At 39.4% G+C, this 15,505-nt stretch overlaps 1 protein-coding gene across 2 annotated transcripts in view; it reads left to right on the forward strand.

Moving 5' to 3' along the window:
• LOC106604467 (solute carrier family 4 member 11-like) overlaps positions 1-3,818 on the forward strand; it is a 33,891-nt gene extending 30,073 nt beyond the window's left edge. For both annotated transcript variants that reach the window (XM_014199105.2, XM_014199106.2), the window contains exon 20: positions 230-3,818. In XM_014199105.2, the coding sequence (XP_014054580.1) occupies positions 230-296 (67 nt within the window). In that variant the 3' untranslated portion in view covers positions 297-3,818. The remainder of the gene's footprint in view (positions 1-229) is intronic.
• The last annotated feature ends 11,687 nt before the right edge of the window (positions 3,819-15,505 follow it).

Here is a 15,505-nt window from a genome sequence, read left to right on the forward strand (position 1 = left end):
GGGTAGCAGTAGCCTCTAGTGGTTAGAAATACGTGCTTGGTTGATTCCCATGGTTAAATATTCAAGATCACCAATAATTGATTGTTGTGGCTTTCTATTAACAAAGATTATAACAGGTGTATTTACCTTTGAAAACAACCAGCCAGGTAGTTCAATGACACTTACTACAGTAGTGAGTTTGATTTTGAATTAATTGGGTTTAATGTGTGTCTCTGTATCTCTTCACCAGGACTAACCTGCTGCCAAGGGTAATCGAGGCGAAGTATCTGGACATCATGGATTCCCAGCACATGTAGATAGACGGAGGGAGAACTCTGAAAGGACTGATACCAAGGCCTTGATTCAATCTATAGCAGTGAAGACCTGCGCTAAAGCTCAATAGAAATTTAAAGATAATGTTCTCGCATTTGCGGAGACTGCATTCAAAGAAGGTGCTGTCGGCTCAATCGGAAATACCGTTAAATTAAAATCGCACTACAGTGCAAATCTTCAGCTCTATGAATTGATTTGAGCCCCCTAAAATACAAAATGTATTTTGTAAACTGGGTTAAAGACGTATAAGCTTTTCAAAGTAGTAAAAAAATAAAACAGCAATTACAATTCCCTTCAAATCCTTTTTTATGTTCATTGGAGTGTCACATATGCCCTTATATTAGTTATATTCAAGAATAAAGCCAATAATTGAAAAAAAAGTGATTCATATGAATGTACCCTAGTAAAATGTCATTCAGTATAACGCTAAGTGTAAAAAAAAAAAGAAGAATTATGCCCATTTTTCATAATCCCAAGGTTATATATCCATGCTTAGACTGGCAGAAATATAACTACCCAGAAAAAAATGACATTATTTTATATGTCACAGGTACAACTGAAAATGTATTGAAGGTTTCTTACAAAGACTTCCTGCCTTATAGTGAAAAAAATTGTAAAATCAATGAAAATATCTTTCATTTCATCCTTTGAGATTTGTTTTTGTCTATCTAAGTCAACAAAACAAAGTTATTGCATTTTAACATAAAATACTGGTGTTATACTGTATGACAATATTTTGTTACCCTGAATGACACATATCACTGCGGCCCAAAAATATTGATTAAATGTGATTCCTTCAGCAATAACAATAATGATCCTATGAACTATTATTAGTAGCCACAATAGTATTTTTCAAGGACTCAGATGGTTGCTCCAGTTCTGGAAGTGCAGGTTCATGTTGTACTTGTACAAGTTGTTCAGGGGGCTGCTCAAAAGAGTTTCCTTCAGTGGATACTGGAGTTAAGTTCATCACCACATTCATTTGTTAGATTCTTTCACGGTGCCTCCTCTAATTTAATCTAAATTCTTCCCTCTTTTTCAGCATCAGATTGTGTCATTGTATGGATCGGTGGATGATCAGAATTGACATCCTTCTTTCTTCTCTGATCGCTACAAAATGAAAATGTAGTAGTTATGACACTGGCACAGAATAGGATTCACATCCATGAAATGTTATTAGTAGTCTATTAAAAGTAGTCTATACAATGATAACACTTAATCAAAGTTTAAAAGTTAAATCAACTCCCTCTCCTTTTCTCTTTCAAACATGTTTTGTTACTATTTCATTGCTAATGTTAATAACAATCACTTTATTATAATTTGAGCCTGTGGCAACACTTTACGTTGCATTAAATTGCATTATTACACGATTATTACATGATAGTTAATGTTATAATTATACATTGTTACACTGTAACTGGTAAATTTCTATTTAATGCAGTTACACAAATGTAATTCCAAGATACCTACACAAAATAGCTACATAAAATGGCCATCAAACTACTTCAATTCAAACTTGTACAGTCTCAATTTTTCATAAAGTGCCCCACATGTGAAGCAGCTATTAACCAAAATCAATTTTTAATCCATAATTGTGTGTGTGTAATATTATATTAACCAATATAATCCATCAGTTATACCTTAACTGCAGTGCAATAAAACATTAACTACAGTGTAATAGTGCAACTTAATGTTAAGTGTTATCCACCCAGCTTTATATCCTATTATATCCTATTCTGTTGCTGACAGTAGCATGAAACCATGAAAACAATACCTTGCTTTTCTTCTGGATAGTCTTTCCTCCCTAGCAACTGGATCTGCATTAATCTTTTGTCTGTGCCGTGCAGCCCTCTTCTTATTAGACAACGGCATCTACAGTATAAAGATAATGTGTCTTGAAATACCTTAAAATTTCATATAATAGTTTACAATGATAATATTCAGTATTCATACAACAAGTAAATATGAATTGCATGATTAAATGGTGTAAACTAGTGAAATCATGGGATAACAAAGCTACTGTCATTCAGCATAACGGGTGACATTGTGGTATAACATGAAACTTTTGTTGTGCTGAAGAACAAAAGCGTGATACTTAAGGATGGATTTCATACATAAACACATTTAACAGGCAGTTCCTTGGCCAGCTATATAAATTAATGACATTGACCTATAAAGATTATCCTTACTTTTTATATTTAATAGAGCTTTTTATAAAATAATAAAATTAAAAGTACATTTTCTGTGTTGTACTGAAGGACATGCATTTTTGTTACAAAGGTTACTAGAGGGTGAAAAGGTGAAATCATCAAATATTTCAGAGAGATTTACCTCATCACATTGATAGAGGGTCTTCAATAGGTCTTCTTTGTGATGTCACACACTGCTTTAAAATTGCTTTTTACCTTTGTTATACTGAATGACATTGATTAAACTCAAAATTACGGACAAAAGTTATTAAAGTTTTAAAATATTTTTTTAGATACAGTATGTCACCCATTATTCTATATATTGTTGCAAACACTAACACAATTATGCCATGAGTGTTCATTTATATTTTTAGGATGAATTTCTACATTTTAAAAACAGTTTTGTCATTCAAATTTTTACCCGGACAGTTACACTGAAGGACAATTTGACACTTTAGAGCTCAATAACTCCCTTCATTTAATAGTTTGCAACACAAACACTTCTGGGTGAAAAGAAGGGTAAGAGTTGAGTGATTTAATATTATATTCATACATATTTATATTTTTCTGTTAAATGAATGGACTTCGGACACCAAATTTACACGCCTCGTCTTTGACCCAGTACATGTTAAGGCACTTTGACTCCAAGAGTACAAGACTGTGACTGGGTTGCAACCAGTAGTTGACTGAAATTGAAATCTGGATGGACCACAATTTTCACCTTTTTTATATGTTACGTATAAGCCATGCTTCTACATCTGCATTGCTTGCTGTTTGGGGTTTTAGGCTGGGTTTCTGTATAGCACTTTGTGACATCGGCTGATGTAAAAAGGGCTTTATAAATAAATGTGATTGATTGACGTACAGTAGTTGCTTAATCTATGTAGTTGCTTTATATAGTTGCTTATATATTTAACATACTCTTTAACCTCTCTTCTTATTGTATTATGAGAAATTCTGTACAACACAAGGCATTATCTAATGCTGCCCCTGACCCACACCCTACCTTTATATAACATGTTTAAGCTCATTGTATTGTTGTATATGAATAAGATAAACATTTAGAAAGATAAACATTGTTTTGGTTTTAGGCTGGGATCTGCAGATAGTCATGGTTGTTTATAGTTCAATAGTTTTGGATACTTCTACAAAATCAATTCACAATGAATTGGCCAGATTACAATGCAAAAGTGCCATAACTTCTGCAATTACAAAGTAACATACAGGATATTAATGTAAAACAAACAAATACGCTACACAGTATACTGCTTTCCTGCTGTTTAAGCTGTTACCAAACGAATAAAGCCTTTTAAATGATTTGAATGTTTTGTATTTATTTATAATCACACTGCGACAGATGAACATGTTCATATTGCTCTAATTGCACTTTCTGTACTGTATTACCTCATTCTGAAGACTTGTAAAACAGTCCTCCCTTTGAAATTCTTGGTTGATGGTTTCACAGCATTGCAGAGCTGTGAGAGAATTCACCCTGTGCAATTGTCCCAATAGATGGCAGTATAAGCCCACCTAGAATAATCTAAACCTGGATCTTCAGAGGAGCCATGCTGTGTAGTCTTATTGTCAGACTTGTTACTTGTCAGCTGTTCTTTGCAGTGGTTTCTGGTATCACTGCTTTTAAAGCCAATGTATACATTTCCAAAGGTGTTATGAACAAACTGTTCCCTAAAGATCACTGCTGTGTCAGATGAGTTGTGTGTTGCCTTCAACACTTCAGAGTAGAGTGGACTTTTTTTTAAGGGAAGTGCAGTCAAAAATGTAATTTCCCTGTATTTTTGTATTATATTTCCACATTATGAGGTCGAAAGAACACAATGAAAATGTGGGTTGAGCCGACATGCGCAGTGTTTACCAACATTGCCTATAAAATGTGCAGTGTTGACATAGCGCGGTTGGATTGAATCCCAGTCCTTTTATTTATTTAACTAGGCAAGTCAGTTAAGAACAAATTCTTATTTACAATAACGGCCTACCCCGGACTTAAGAACAAATTCTTATTTACAATAACGGCCTACCCCGGACGATGCTGGGCCAATTGTGCGGCACCCTATGGGACTCCCCATCACAGCAGCATGTGATTCAGCCTGGATTCGAACCAGGGACTGGAGTGACGCCTCTTGCACTGGGATGCAGTGCCTTCGACCGCTGACCCACTCTGGAGTCCTACAGTAATGGAATTGTAAAACACTTGAACTGCTATCAATGGATAAACTTTGATTTCACTTAAGATAAATTGACAATAAATCAAGGTGAGTGAACATATACAGCTCAAACGTTTGTGTGAATTACAAACCTCAAATAGGTTCTGGATGACATCCCATCTTTGAGGACAAGAAATGTGATTCCAGAACTTCCATGCTGGCAGGCAGCAATCAGTGTTTAAGAAACTGAGCAATACTACCGCACAACTCCTTCACAATTACCATACACAGGACGTTCTCATATGACTACGTTGATGCTGGCTATTTCGACACAGAAACTCATAAGCACAACATTGTAGAAAAAGCCAAATTTATTCAATTCTCCTGTTTAAAAACCACGATACACTGAAAATGGATGGGCAGACTTAAGACAAGAACACAATCTGCAAAAACCACCAGCCACGGAGGGTAGATTGAAGAGTCATTTGAATAGTACAATACTTTCGTATTATCAACAGTATGCTAATAGCTGAAAGTTTATCAGAACTTCTAATTCATATCCCCTGTTGTGATAAATTCTGCTCCACTTCAAGACAAAACAGAAGCAAATCTTTATGATCCAGATATAGGATCTTAATTTGAGACAGTTTGCTACAGCAGGAAAATAATCCTGAAGCAACAGGACATTAGAATTATTACCGTAAAACATACGGTTATAATATAACTACTGTTCCCTGAAGAAGGGAATGAGGAATAACATACTATAGGGGAGTCAACAACCAATCATATTCTCTGGAAGAAAAATGAAATCACACCCAACAGGCTTGCACCCATTTCAGCGAGCATAATCCCCTGACAGCACTGGGCAAAAATATGTTACACCTCATTCCCTCCTTCAAGGAATAGTGGTTATATTCAAAACGGTATACTTCCTTTCAGACGGTCACTCTGTATAACATTCTATGGGGACATACAATCACGCCCCAAGCCGGCTCAGAGGGTACCAAACTAGGAGGCCCATGGCAGCCCAAACACATACAGGTTCCACCGGATCTAAAAAAAGGTTACAGAAGCCACTTTTTTCCCTAATACTTAACCAAGACGCCTGAACTGTCACAGCCTCATATAGGGAACCAGAACCTGCTGCAACTTAGCAATGCACACTGACATGCCGCCACTACAGCCCAAGTCCATAGACCCCACGGTTCCAAGAACAATACTTACCTTGCAAGCCTGAAATGTCAGAACTCATACATGAAAGCGCAAGTCCAAAACAACACCTGTTGTGACTTGGTAAAGTGCACACGCGCACTGCATAGCATTGACCAGAGCCACTTAACCATGGCAGCCAGAGGCTCAAACCTACAGCAAACCTGCAGTAACCTGTGTACTTGTGCAGTGCCACAGCAGCCTAAGGCTGAAACCCACAGGAGACTGTGGTAACCCTGATAATGCGCCCAAGTGGCGCCGGAAGAAATGGCAGCAGTTTTACGGGCGCCCAACCAATTGTGCTATTATGTGTTTTTTTCGCGTTATTTGTAACTTAATTTGTACATAATGTTTCTGCAACCGTATTTTATGGCAAAAAAAGAGTTTCTGGATATCAGGACAGCGATCACTCACCTCGGATTAGACTAGGATTTTTTCCTCAACAAGCAGGACATTCTCCGAACAACCGACAAGGCCAACATCCCAGTTATTTGCAAGAGGAAGAGACGCAGGTACAGAGGCCACAGAGCGGGATGCCTCGTAAGGATCAGCAGAAGGCGAGTGGGAAAGCTGCTGTTACCGTCAATATTACTCGCCAACGTGCAATCATTGGACAATAAATTAGACGAGGTACGATCATGAATATCCTACCAACGGGACATCAAAAACTGTAATATCTTATGTTTCACGGAATCGTGGCTGAATGATGGCATGGATATTCAGCTAGCGGGATATACGCTGCACTGGCAAGATAGAACAGCACACTCCGGTAAGACGAGGAGCGGCGGTCTGTGCATATTTGTTAACAACAGCTGGTGCACGAAATCTAAGGAAGTCTCTAGATTTTGATCGCCTGAGGTAAATTGCAGACCACACTACTTGCCTAGAGTTTTCAGCTATACTTTTTGTGGCTGTTTATTTACCACCACAGACGGATGCTGGCACTAAGACCGCACTCAGTCAGCTGTATAAGGAAATAAGCAAACAGGAAACCACTCACCCAGAGGTGGCGCTCCTAGTGGCCGGAGACTTTAATGCAGGGAAACTTAAATCAGTTCTACCTATTTTCCATCAACATGTTAAATGTGAAACCAGAGGGAAGAAAATTCTAGATCACCTGTACTCCACACACAGAGACGTGTACAAAGCTCTCCCTCGCCCTCCATTTGGTAAATCCAAATGCAATTGCTCGGCCTCTGACCGCAAGGCGCTACAGAGGGTAGTGTGTACGGTCCAGTACATCGCAGGGGCTAAGCTGCCTGCCATCCAGGACCTCTACACCAGGCGGTACACACAAAAAATTGTCAAAGACCCCAGCCATAGACTGTTCTCTCTACTACCACATGGCAAACGGTATCGGAGTGCCAAGTCTAGGACAAAAAGGCTTCTCAACAGTTTTTACCCCCAAGCCATAAGACTCCTGAACAGGTAATCAAATGGCTACCCAGACTATTTGCATTGTGTGCCCCTTCCCCCCCCCAACCCCTCGCTGCTACTCTCTGTTTATCATATATGCATAGTCACTTTAACTATACATTCATGTACATACTACCTCAATTGGCCCGACCAACCAGTGCCCCCGCACATTTGCTAACCGGGCTATCTGCATTGCGTCTCACCACCCACCACCCGCCAACCCCTCTTTTTACGCTACTGCTACTCTCTGTTTATCATATATGCATAGTCACTTTAACCTTATCTACATGTACATACTACCTCAATCAGCCCGACTAACCGGTGCCTGTATGTTACTGTTATGGCCTCGCTACTGTTATTTTTCACTGTCTTTTTACTGTTGTTTTTATTTCTTTACTTACCTATTGTTCACCTAATACCTTTTTTGCACTGTTGGTTAGAGCCTGTAAGTAAGCATTTCACTCTAATGTCTACACCTGTTGTATTCGGCACATGTGGCGAATAAACTTTCATTTGAAGGCTCAAACCTACTGGGAACTGTGGTAACCTGGATAAATGTGCAACCTGCGTCCTGCCTAACACCCACTCCCGGGCCCAGCAATAAGAACACTATGAGCCACACTTGGAGCAGTTATATCCAAGCGATAAAACCTCAAAGGTATGTCGCGAACCCCAACTCGCTGCAGCAGAGATATCACCAATTGTTATGCCCTGGACAATGCCCAAGCAGCCTCCACACCTCTAGTGTGAACACACACACCGCTAGGCAACCCTTGTACTTTGCTGTCATAACTCAGAGAGAGAGATTCCACAATCCAATGAGAGACGTTGCTTAGAAAACATCCTATCCCAAGCTGGATTAGCGAAACAGACAAAAAAGCTCACAAACACAGATATCATTGGTCCTATCCATTCGTGCATAAAGTGACCCTCAAACGCTCTCCCCTTATATGTATACAATCCTCTCATAAAAGGCGCATGCACCAACTGTATAGTCATAATCAGGTTCGAGGGTAAACACCTAGCCGTCAAATGCAACCTTTCAGGGGCCAAACCCACAGATCCCATAGCTGCGGTTGTGGGTGCTGTCATGACGTTGGCCTGTGGGTAAGGTTTATGACCCCCCCCCCTATAAATACCTTTCTCCCTTCCCCTCTCTGAGTCTACTGAAGGACTTGAATAGCCTGTGTTAAATATAGAGAGTCTGGGAACATCAAACAAATGGGGAAAAGGAACCATATTTTTGGTAATAACACCAGTTGGAAATATGCTTGATAACGTAATGAGTATGGATTTCATTTCAGTTGTCATCTGAGACATTATGATTGATGACAGGACGACATAAACTGTACCTGGGAAAGTATCCACCCTCTAGTTATCAGAGTCACATGGAATTGTTATGCAATTGAAATGTTTGATATGGAAATTGTTTGTTAGGAGATTAAAGGTCATTTTAGCTTCCAAATGAGAGAATTGGGTTTTCATAAGGAAAGTGCCCTGCGTGATCAGTGGCCCAACCCTGTGAAGAGACAGGGGTTATAAACGATGAAACACCTCCCTCCCCCTCTCCACTATATAAGCCTTTGACGAAAAGATAACCAGTTGTTCCAGTACGGGAGGTCTGCAGCCTCTACGTTAAATGACAATATAATATTTTACCAATGTTTTCTAATTTTAATTATTTAATTTGTGGTGCTGACTTGACTGCCGGTTATTGGAGGGAAACGATTTCCTCAACATCAATGCCATAGTAAAACGCTGTTTTTGGATATAAATATGAACTTGATAGAACTAAAAATGCATGCATTGTCTAACATAATGTCCTAGGAGTGTCATCTGATGGAGATTGTAAAAGGTTAGTGCATCATTTTAGCTGGTTTTATGGTTTTGGTGACCCTGTCTTTGAATTTTGACATTTATTTGGTTTCAAATTTGCCGCTCTTGAAATGCACCTGCTGTTGATAGGGTGCACCACGGGTGGCACGCTAGAGTCCCACATAGCCCCAAGAAGTTAGAAGGACACACATGTCAAGTACAGAACTAAGCCAACCTCGGCGTGAGCTTTGGTGGCGAATGGTATGAACTTTGAGCTTATTCACTACAGAAGTGATACTTCCTAGCCGTTGAGTTAGCAGCGGCCGCTGCTAACGTGGGCTAGGAAAGGACGGACGACGGATCCAGTCTAACAGACAGACGAACATACCACCACGTATCCAATTTACCACCAGAGACATTCTTGTGAGGACAGGAAGGTCTGTTGGCCAACCCGGCCAGCATCTACGACCAATCTACCGAAGCGCAGCTCAGAGTAAATATTTATTGCATTTTCCTTTTCCAAATGGGCGGTAATTTAGAATGCATAAGATAATGTATTTACGATAGCATAGCTGCTGTTTCTGTGTTCCTAAATCTTCCCGCTCTTTCATTCAAGCCCAACCCCCTTTCCTTTGTGTAACCAGCTTTCATACAGGTTCCGTTCACCAGGGGTGAATTCTGTATGACATCATTGTATTCTGTGTATTTGTAATTCTGTGTGATTAGTTAGGTATTTAGTAAATAAATAATTAAACCCAATTTTGTATTGCTGATTCAACTTGTTAGCCAGGGTTCGTGAAGATAGCCAAGAATTTACAACTTTCATTATCCTGTTAGGGCTAGGGGGCAGTATTTACACCGCCGGATAAAAAATGTACCCGATTTAATCTGGTTACCACTCCTACCCAGTAACTAGAATATGCATATACTTATTACATATGGATAGAAAACACCCTAAAGTTTCTAAAACTGTTTGAATGGTGTCTGTGAGTATAACAGAACTCATATGGCAGGCAAAAACCTGAGAGATTCCTTTATAGGAAGTGGCCTGTCTGACAAGGTGTCGTTCTTCTTGTCTCTGTTTATTGAAGAGTGAGGATCTTAGCTGTCCCGTGACACTTCCTACGGCTGCCATAGGTTCTCAGAAGGCGGCAAAAAGCGGAATCGTGGCTTTGCAGGCTCTGGCTGAAAAAAAGTAGCGCGTTTGGGTAGTGGCTGGTTACAGTACTGTGAGACTCAGGCTCGTGATTTTAAACAGCGGTTGACATGCTTCGAAGTACGGTAATGGAATATTTAGATGTTTTTTGTCACGAATTGCGCCATGCGCGCGACCCTGATTTACCATTTCAGATAGTGTCTGGGACGCACGAACAAAACGCCGCTATTCGGATATAACGATGGATTATTTTGGACCAAACCAACATTTGTTATTGAAGTAGCAGTCCTGGGAGTGCATTCTGACGAAGACAACAAAAGGTAATCAAACTTTTATAATAGTAAAGCTGATATTGGTGAGTGCTAAACTTGCCGGGTGTCTAAATAGCTAGCCCGTGATGCCTGGGCTATGTACTTAGAATATTGCAAAATGTGCTTTCACCAAAAACCTATTTTAAAATCGGACATATTGAGTGCATAGAGGAGTTCTGTATCTATAATTCTTAAAATAATTGTTATGCTTTTTGTGAACGTTTATCGTGAGTAATTTAGTAAATTGTTAGCGAATTCCCCGGAAGTTTGCGGGGGCTATGCTAGTTCTGAACGTCACATGCTAATGTAAAAAGCTGGTTTTTGATATAAATATGAACTTGATTGAACAAAACATGCATGTATTGTATAACATAATGTCCTAGGGTTGTCATCTGATGAAGATCATCAAAGGTTAGTGCTGCATTTAGCTGTCTTCTGGATTTTTGTGACATATGCTAGCTTGAAAAATGGGTGTCTGATTATTTCTGGCTTGGTACTCTGCTGACATAATCTAATGTTTTGCTTTCGTTGTAAAGCATTTTTGAAATCGGACAGTGTGGTTAGATTAACGAGAGTCTTGTCTTTAAATAGCTGTAAAATAGTCATATATTTGAGAAATTGAAGTAATAGCATTTCAAAGGTTTTAAAAATAGCGCCACAGGATTCAACTGGCTGTTACGTAGGTGGGACGAATTCGTCCCGCCTAGCCCAGAGAGGTTATGAGACTGAAAATAAGATAAGGGTTAATAGTGACTGCTACAGATGTAAAATATTACTAAGTATTTTAAGAGTTTATTCGGAAGATAACGGCTCTATAAACGTTCTTCCGTGGTGCCCCGACTTTCTAGTTAATTACATTTACATGATTAGCTTAATCAGGTAATATTAATTACAGAGAAAGAATTTTATAGGTTAGCATGTCATATCACTTAATCCGGCATAGCCAAAGACACGACAGTGCCAAACTCTCCCCTGTGCATGGCACAATAGATTCTGACGATACAGAACCCTCCACAGGTCTCCTCCCAACAGGTGGATGATCTCCAGGAACCAGGGTTGTCTGGGCCAAAGTGCACCCTCCTGACAGACCCTCTCCAAGGTGGATTGAATCAGGTCCACCGAAGGAAATGCATTGAGCAGGGTTCAAGGCCACTGGTTCCCAATAGAGCGCCCAGACCCCTCATTGAGAAGAACAGACGACAATGTGTGTTTTCTCTCGATGCGTAAAGCTCTAAGTCGGCCCTGCCTAGTTTGTTGCTTAAAAACCTGCTAATATAACAACCAAATTTTAAAATACCAGTTGCTGAAAACAGGTGGTCAAGCTAGGAACATGAAGGAGAATTTGACAGCATAGCGCCACTTGCGTCATGACTGCAACAGTAGGGACCAGAGAAATTCATGTTCATCCCTCACCACGTTTGAGCACGTGGTGAGTGAAAAAAACTAAACAAAAAAACAAATAAATGTATTCGTTGGACCTGCGTTTAGAATGTGTCAAATTTCGGTTTGTGTGGTTGTTGGCTTAGCTTTCTGTAACTTTGTAACAAGTATTTGTAGGCACATTTTGTGTTATGATTGCAAGGTGTCCTGATATCTTTTCTGATATCTTATCTTTTCTGATATCTTGTATAAGGGAATGATAATAGAGTACTACAGAATTAGTCATAATACCCATAAAACCTAGCAGTCAAACAGGGAAATGGTTCCAATAGTTTTCCCACCATTAATTTCTATCACTTCAAATAAGGGCTGTGTTTCATGAAGGCTATCATAAAGAACTACAAATACCATGACGATCTGGACGAGACTGCCGAATCGAGACAAAGGTAAGAATCTCTGTATTAACTATCTAATGTTAGCTAAATGTGTAACAAATAAATTTGCTATATTTCTTTAAATGATTAATTTTGTCAACTGTCTTGTTGACACAATACCTGTTAGCAAAGGTGTCAGATAGAAATGACGTGCAGGAACTTGCAGGGATTTGTAGTTTTGCATGAAGTCTACTATGACGCTAATTAGCATTTCTGAATTTGAGAGTAAATAGAGCCGAATATATTCATAAAAGTAATCTTGACCGAGAGAGATTTACAGTACATGGTTATCAAAATGTCACGCCAGGATAAGCCTAAACAAAACACAGCCCTTATTTGAAGTGTTTCTAAAATCCCCTATAGGAAAATTAATGGTGGAAAAACTAATCGGAACCATTTCCCTGTTTGACCTCTAGGTGTTATGTGTTGTGGCAAATTTCTGCATTACCAAATGAGGAGAGTTACAAACACACCAGTCCGAGTTAACTACATCTTTAATAATTAAGATATTTTTGCAAAAGCACTTGATCTTCAATAATGCACTCTCTCGAATGAACCAGGAAGGTTCCAACACAACGGCTACTGAGATATTTTATAGCAACTATCCACCCCCCTTTGACATGACAAACCACAGATATTTAGGAACGGTTCACAAAGAAAGACTGTTTACTTTAGAGAGGAGTATCTACAGCCAGATAGCATTCGCTATAAATTATCGTTCAGTTTGTTCCCTAATGACGAGGTTCTAATCTCGTCCCTGGTACTTCATAGAACAAAAACACCATTTCATCCAATGGCATATATCAATTGTCAACTCTAGATACTCCCATCTCAAGCAAACCCCCTCTTGACCCCACTCCTGGACAAGCTCACTGAGGGAAGTGAGCTGCGCACAGACATTGTGGAGACAAATAATTGGTTCCCCATTAATCACGCCATCCCTTCACATGGTTTAAGAATAGGTAAAGACATTCACATATGAAGACAATATTTCATTCTGTCCTCCTCTCTTGCTGATATTCTGCATAGCAACAAAGACATGTAAAAAAACAAGTCTGACCTCTGCCCTCTCTGGGCCCCAAGTGACTGAGCCCCAGCTAAGGGAAACATGCAACTGAAAGACACCAGAGTCCAAAGGACACTTTCCAATGACAAGTATCTCACATAAGTATATTATACTAATAAAACATCTTAATTATCTATGTTACCCAACTAATTCTGATTCATCCACCACATATGACTATTATGACACCTCCACTGTGGGACTCTGTCTCATACAGTGCCTTGCGAAAGTATTCGGCCCCCTTGAACTTTTCGACCTTTTGCCACATTTCAGGCTTCAAACATAAAGATATAAAACTGTAATTTTTTGTGAAGAATCAACAACAAGTGGGACACAATTATGAAGTGGAACGAAATTTATTGGATATTTCAAACTTTTTTACAAATAAAAAACTGAAAAATTGGCCGTGCAAAATTATTCAGCCCCTTTACTTTCAGTGCAGCAAACTCTCTCCAGAAGTTCAGTGAGGATCTCTGAATGATCCAATGTTGACCTAAATGACTAATGATGATAAATAGAATCCACCTGTGTGTAATCAAGTCTCCGTATAAATGCACCTGCTCTGTGATAGTCTCAGAGGTCCGCATTAAAGTGCAGAGAGCATCATGAAGAACAAGGAACACACCAGGCAGGTCCGAGATACTGTTGTGGAGAGGTTTAAAGCCAGATTTGGATACAAAAAGATTTCCCAAGCTTTAACCTCTCTGGGCTAGGCGGGACGAATTCGTCCCACCTACGTAACAGCCACTTTAAGCCTGTGGCGCGATTTTCAAAACCTTAAAAATCCTATTACTTCAATTTCTCAAACATATGACTATTTTACAGCTATTTAACCTGTTTAGGATAGGGGGCAGTATTGACACGGCTGGATAAAAAACATACCCGATTTAATCTGGTTACCACTCCTACCCAGTAACTAGAATATGCATATACTTATTACATATGGATAGAAAACACCCTACATTTTCTAAAACTGTTTGAATGGTGTCTGTGAGTATAACAGAACTCAAATGGCAGGTCAAAACCTGAGAGATTCCTTTACAGGAAGTGGCCTGTCTGACCATTTCTTGAACTTGTTTTCCATCTCTATCATTTACTAAGGATCTCTGCTCTAACGTGACACTTCCCACGTCTTCCATAGGCTCTCAGAGCCCGGGAAAAAACAGAATGTCGTCATTCCAGCCCCAGGCTGAAACACATTATCGCCTTTCTCAAGTGGCCGATCAAGGGACACTGGCTTATGCGCGTGACCCCGACCGCCCCCGCCTTTGGGATTTTTTCCTCTGTTTGCCGAAAAGGAGATTCCCTGTCGGAATATTATCGCTTTTCTACGAGAAAAATGTCGTAAAAATTGATTTTAAACAGCGGTTGACATGCTTCGAAGTACGGTAATGGAATACTTAGAATTTTATTGTCACGAATTGCGCCATGCGCGCGACACTTCTTTACTATTTCGGATAGTGTCTGAACGCATCGAACAAAACGCCGCTATTCGGATATAACGATGGATTATTTTGGACCAAACCAACATTTGTTATTGAAGTAGCAGTCCTGGGTGTGTATTCTGACGAAGACAACAAAAGGTAATCAAACTTTAATAATAGTAAATATGATTATGGTGAGTGCTAAACTTGCCGGGTGTCTAAATAGCGAGCCCGTGATGCCTGGGCTATGTACTTAGAATATTGCAAAATGTGCTTTCACCAAAAGCTATTTTAAAATCGGACATATCGAGTGCATAGAGGAGGTCTGTATCTATAATTCTTAAAATAATTGTTATGCTTTTTGTGAACGTTTATCGTGAGTAATTTAGTAAAATGTTAGCGAATTCCCGGAAGTTTGCGGGGGTATGCTAGTTCTGAACGTCACATGCTAATGTAAAAAGCTGGTTTTTGATATAAATATGAACTTGATTGAACAAAACATGCATGTATTGTATAACATAATGTCCTAGGGTTGTCATCTGATGAAGATCATCAAAGGTGAGTGCTGCATTTAGCTGTCTTCTGGGTTTTGGTGACATTATATGCTGGCTTGAAAAATGGGTGTCTGATTATT

This window comes from Salmo salar, chromosome ssa05 (assembly GCF_905237065.1).
Source record: "Salmo salar chromosome ssa05, Ssal_v3.1, whole genome shotgun sequence".
Classification (NCBI taxonomy): domain Eukaryota; kingdom Metazoa; phylum Chordata; class Actinopteri; order Salmoniformes; family Salmonidae; genus Salmo; species Salmo salar.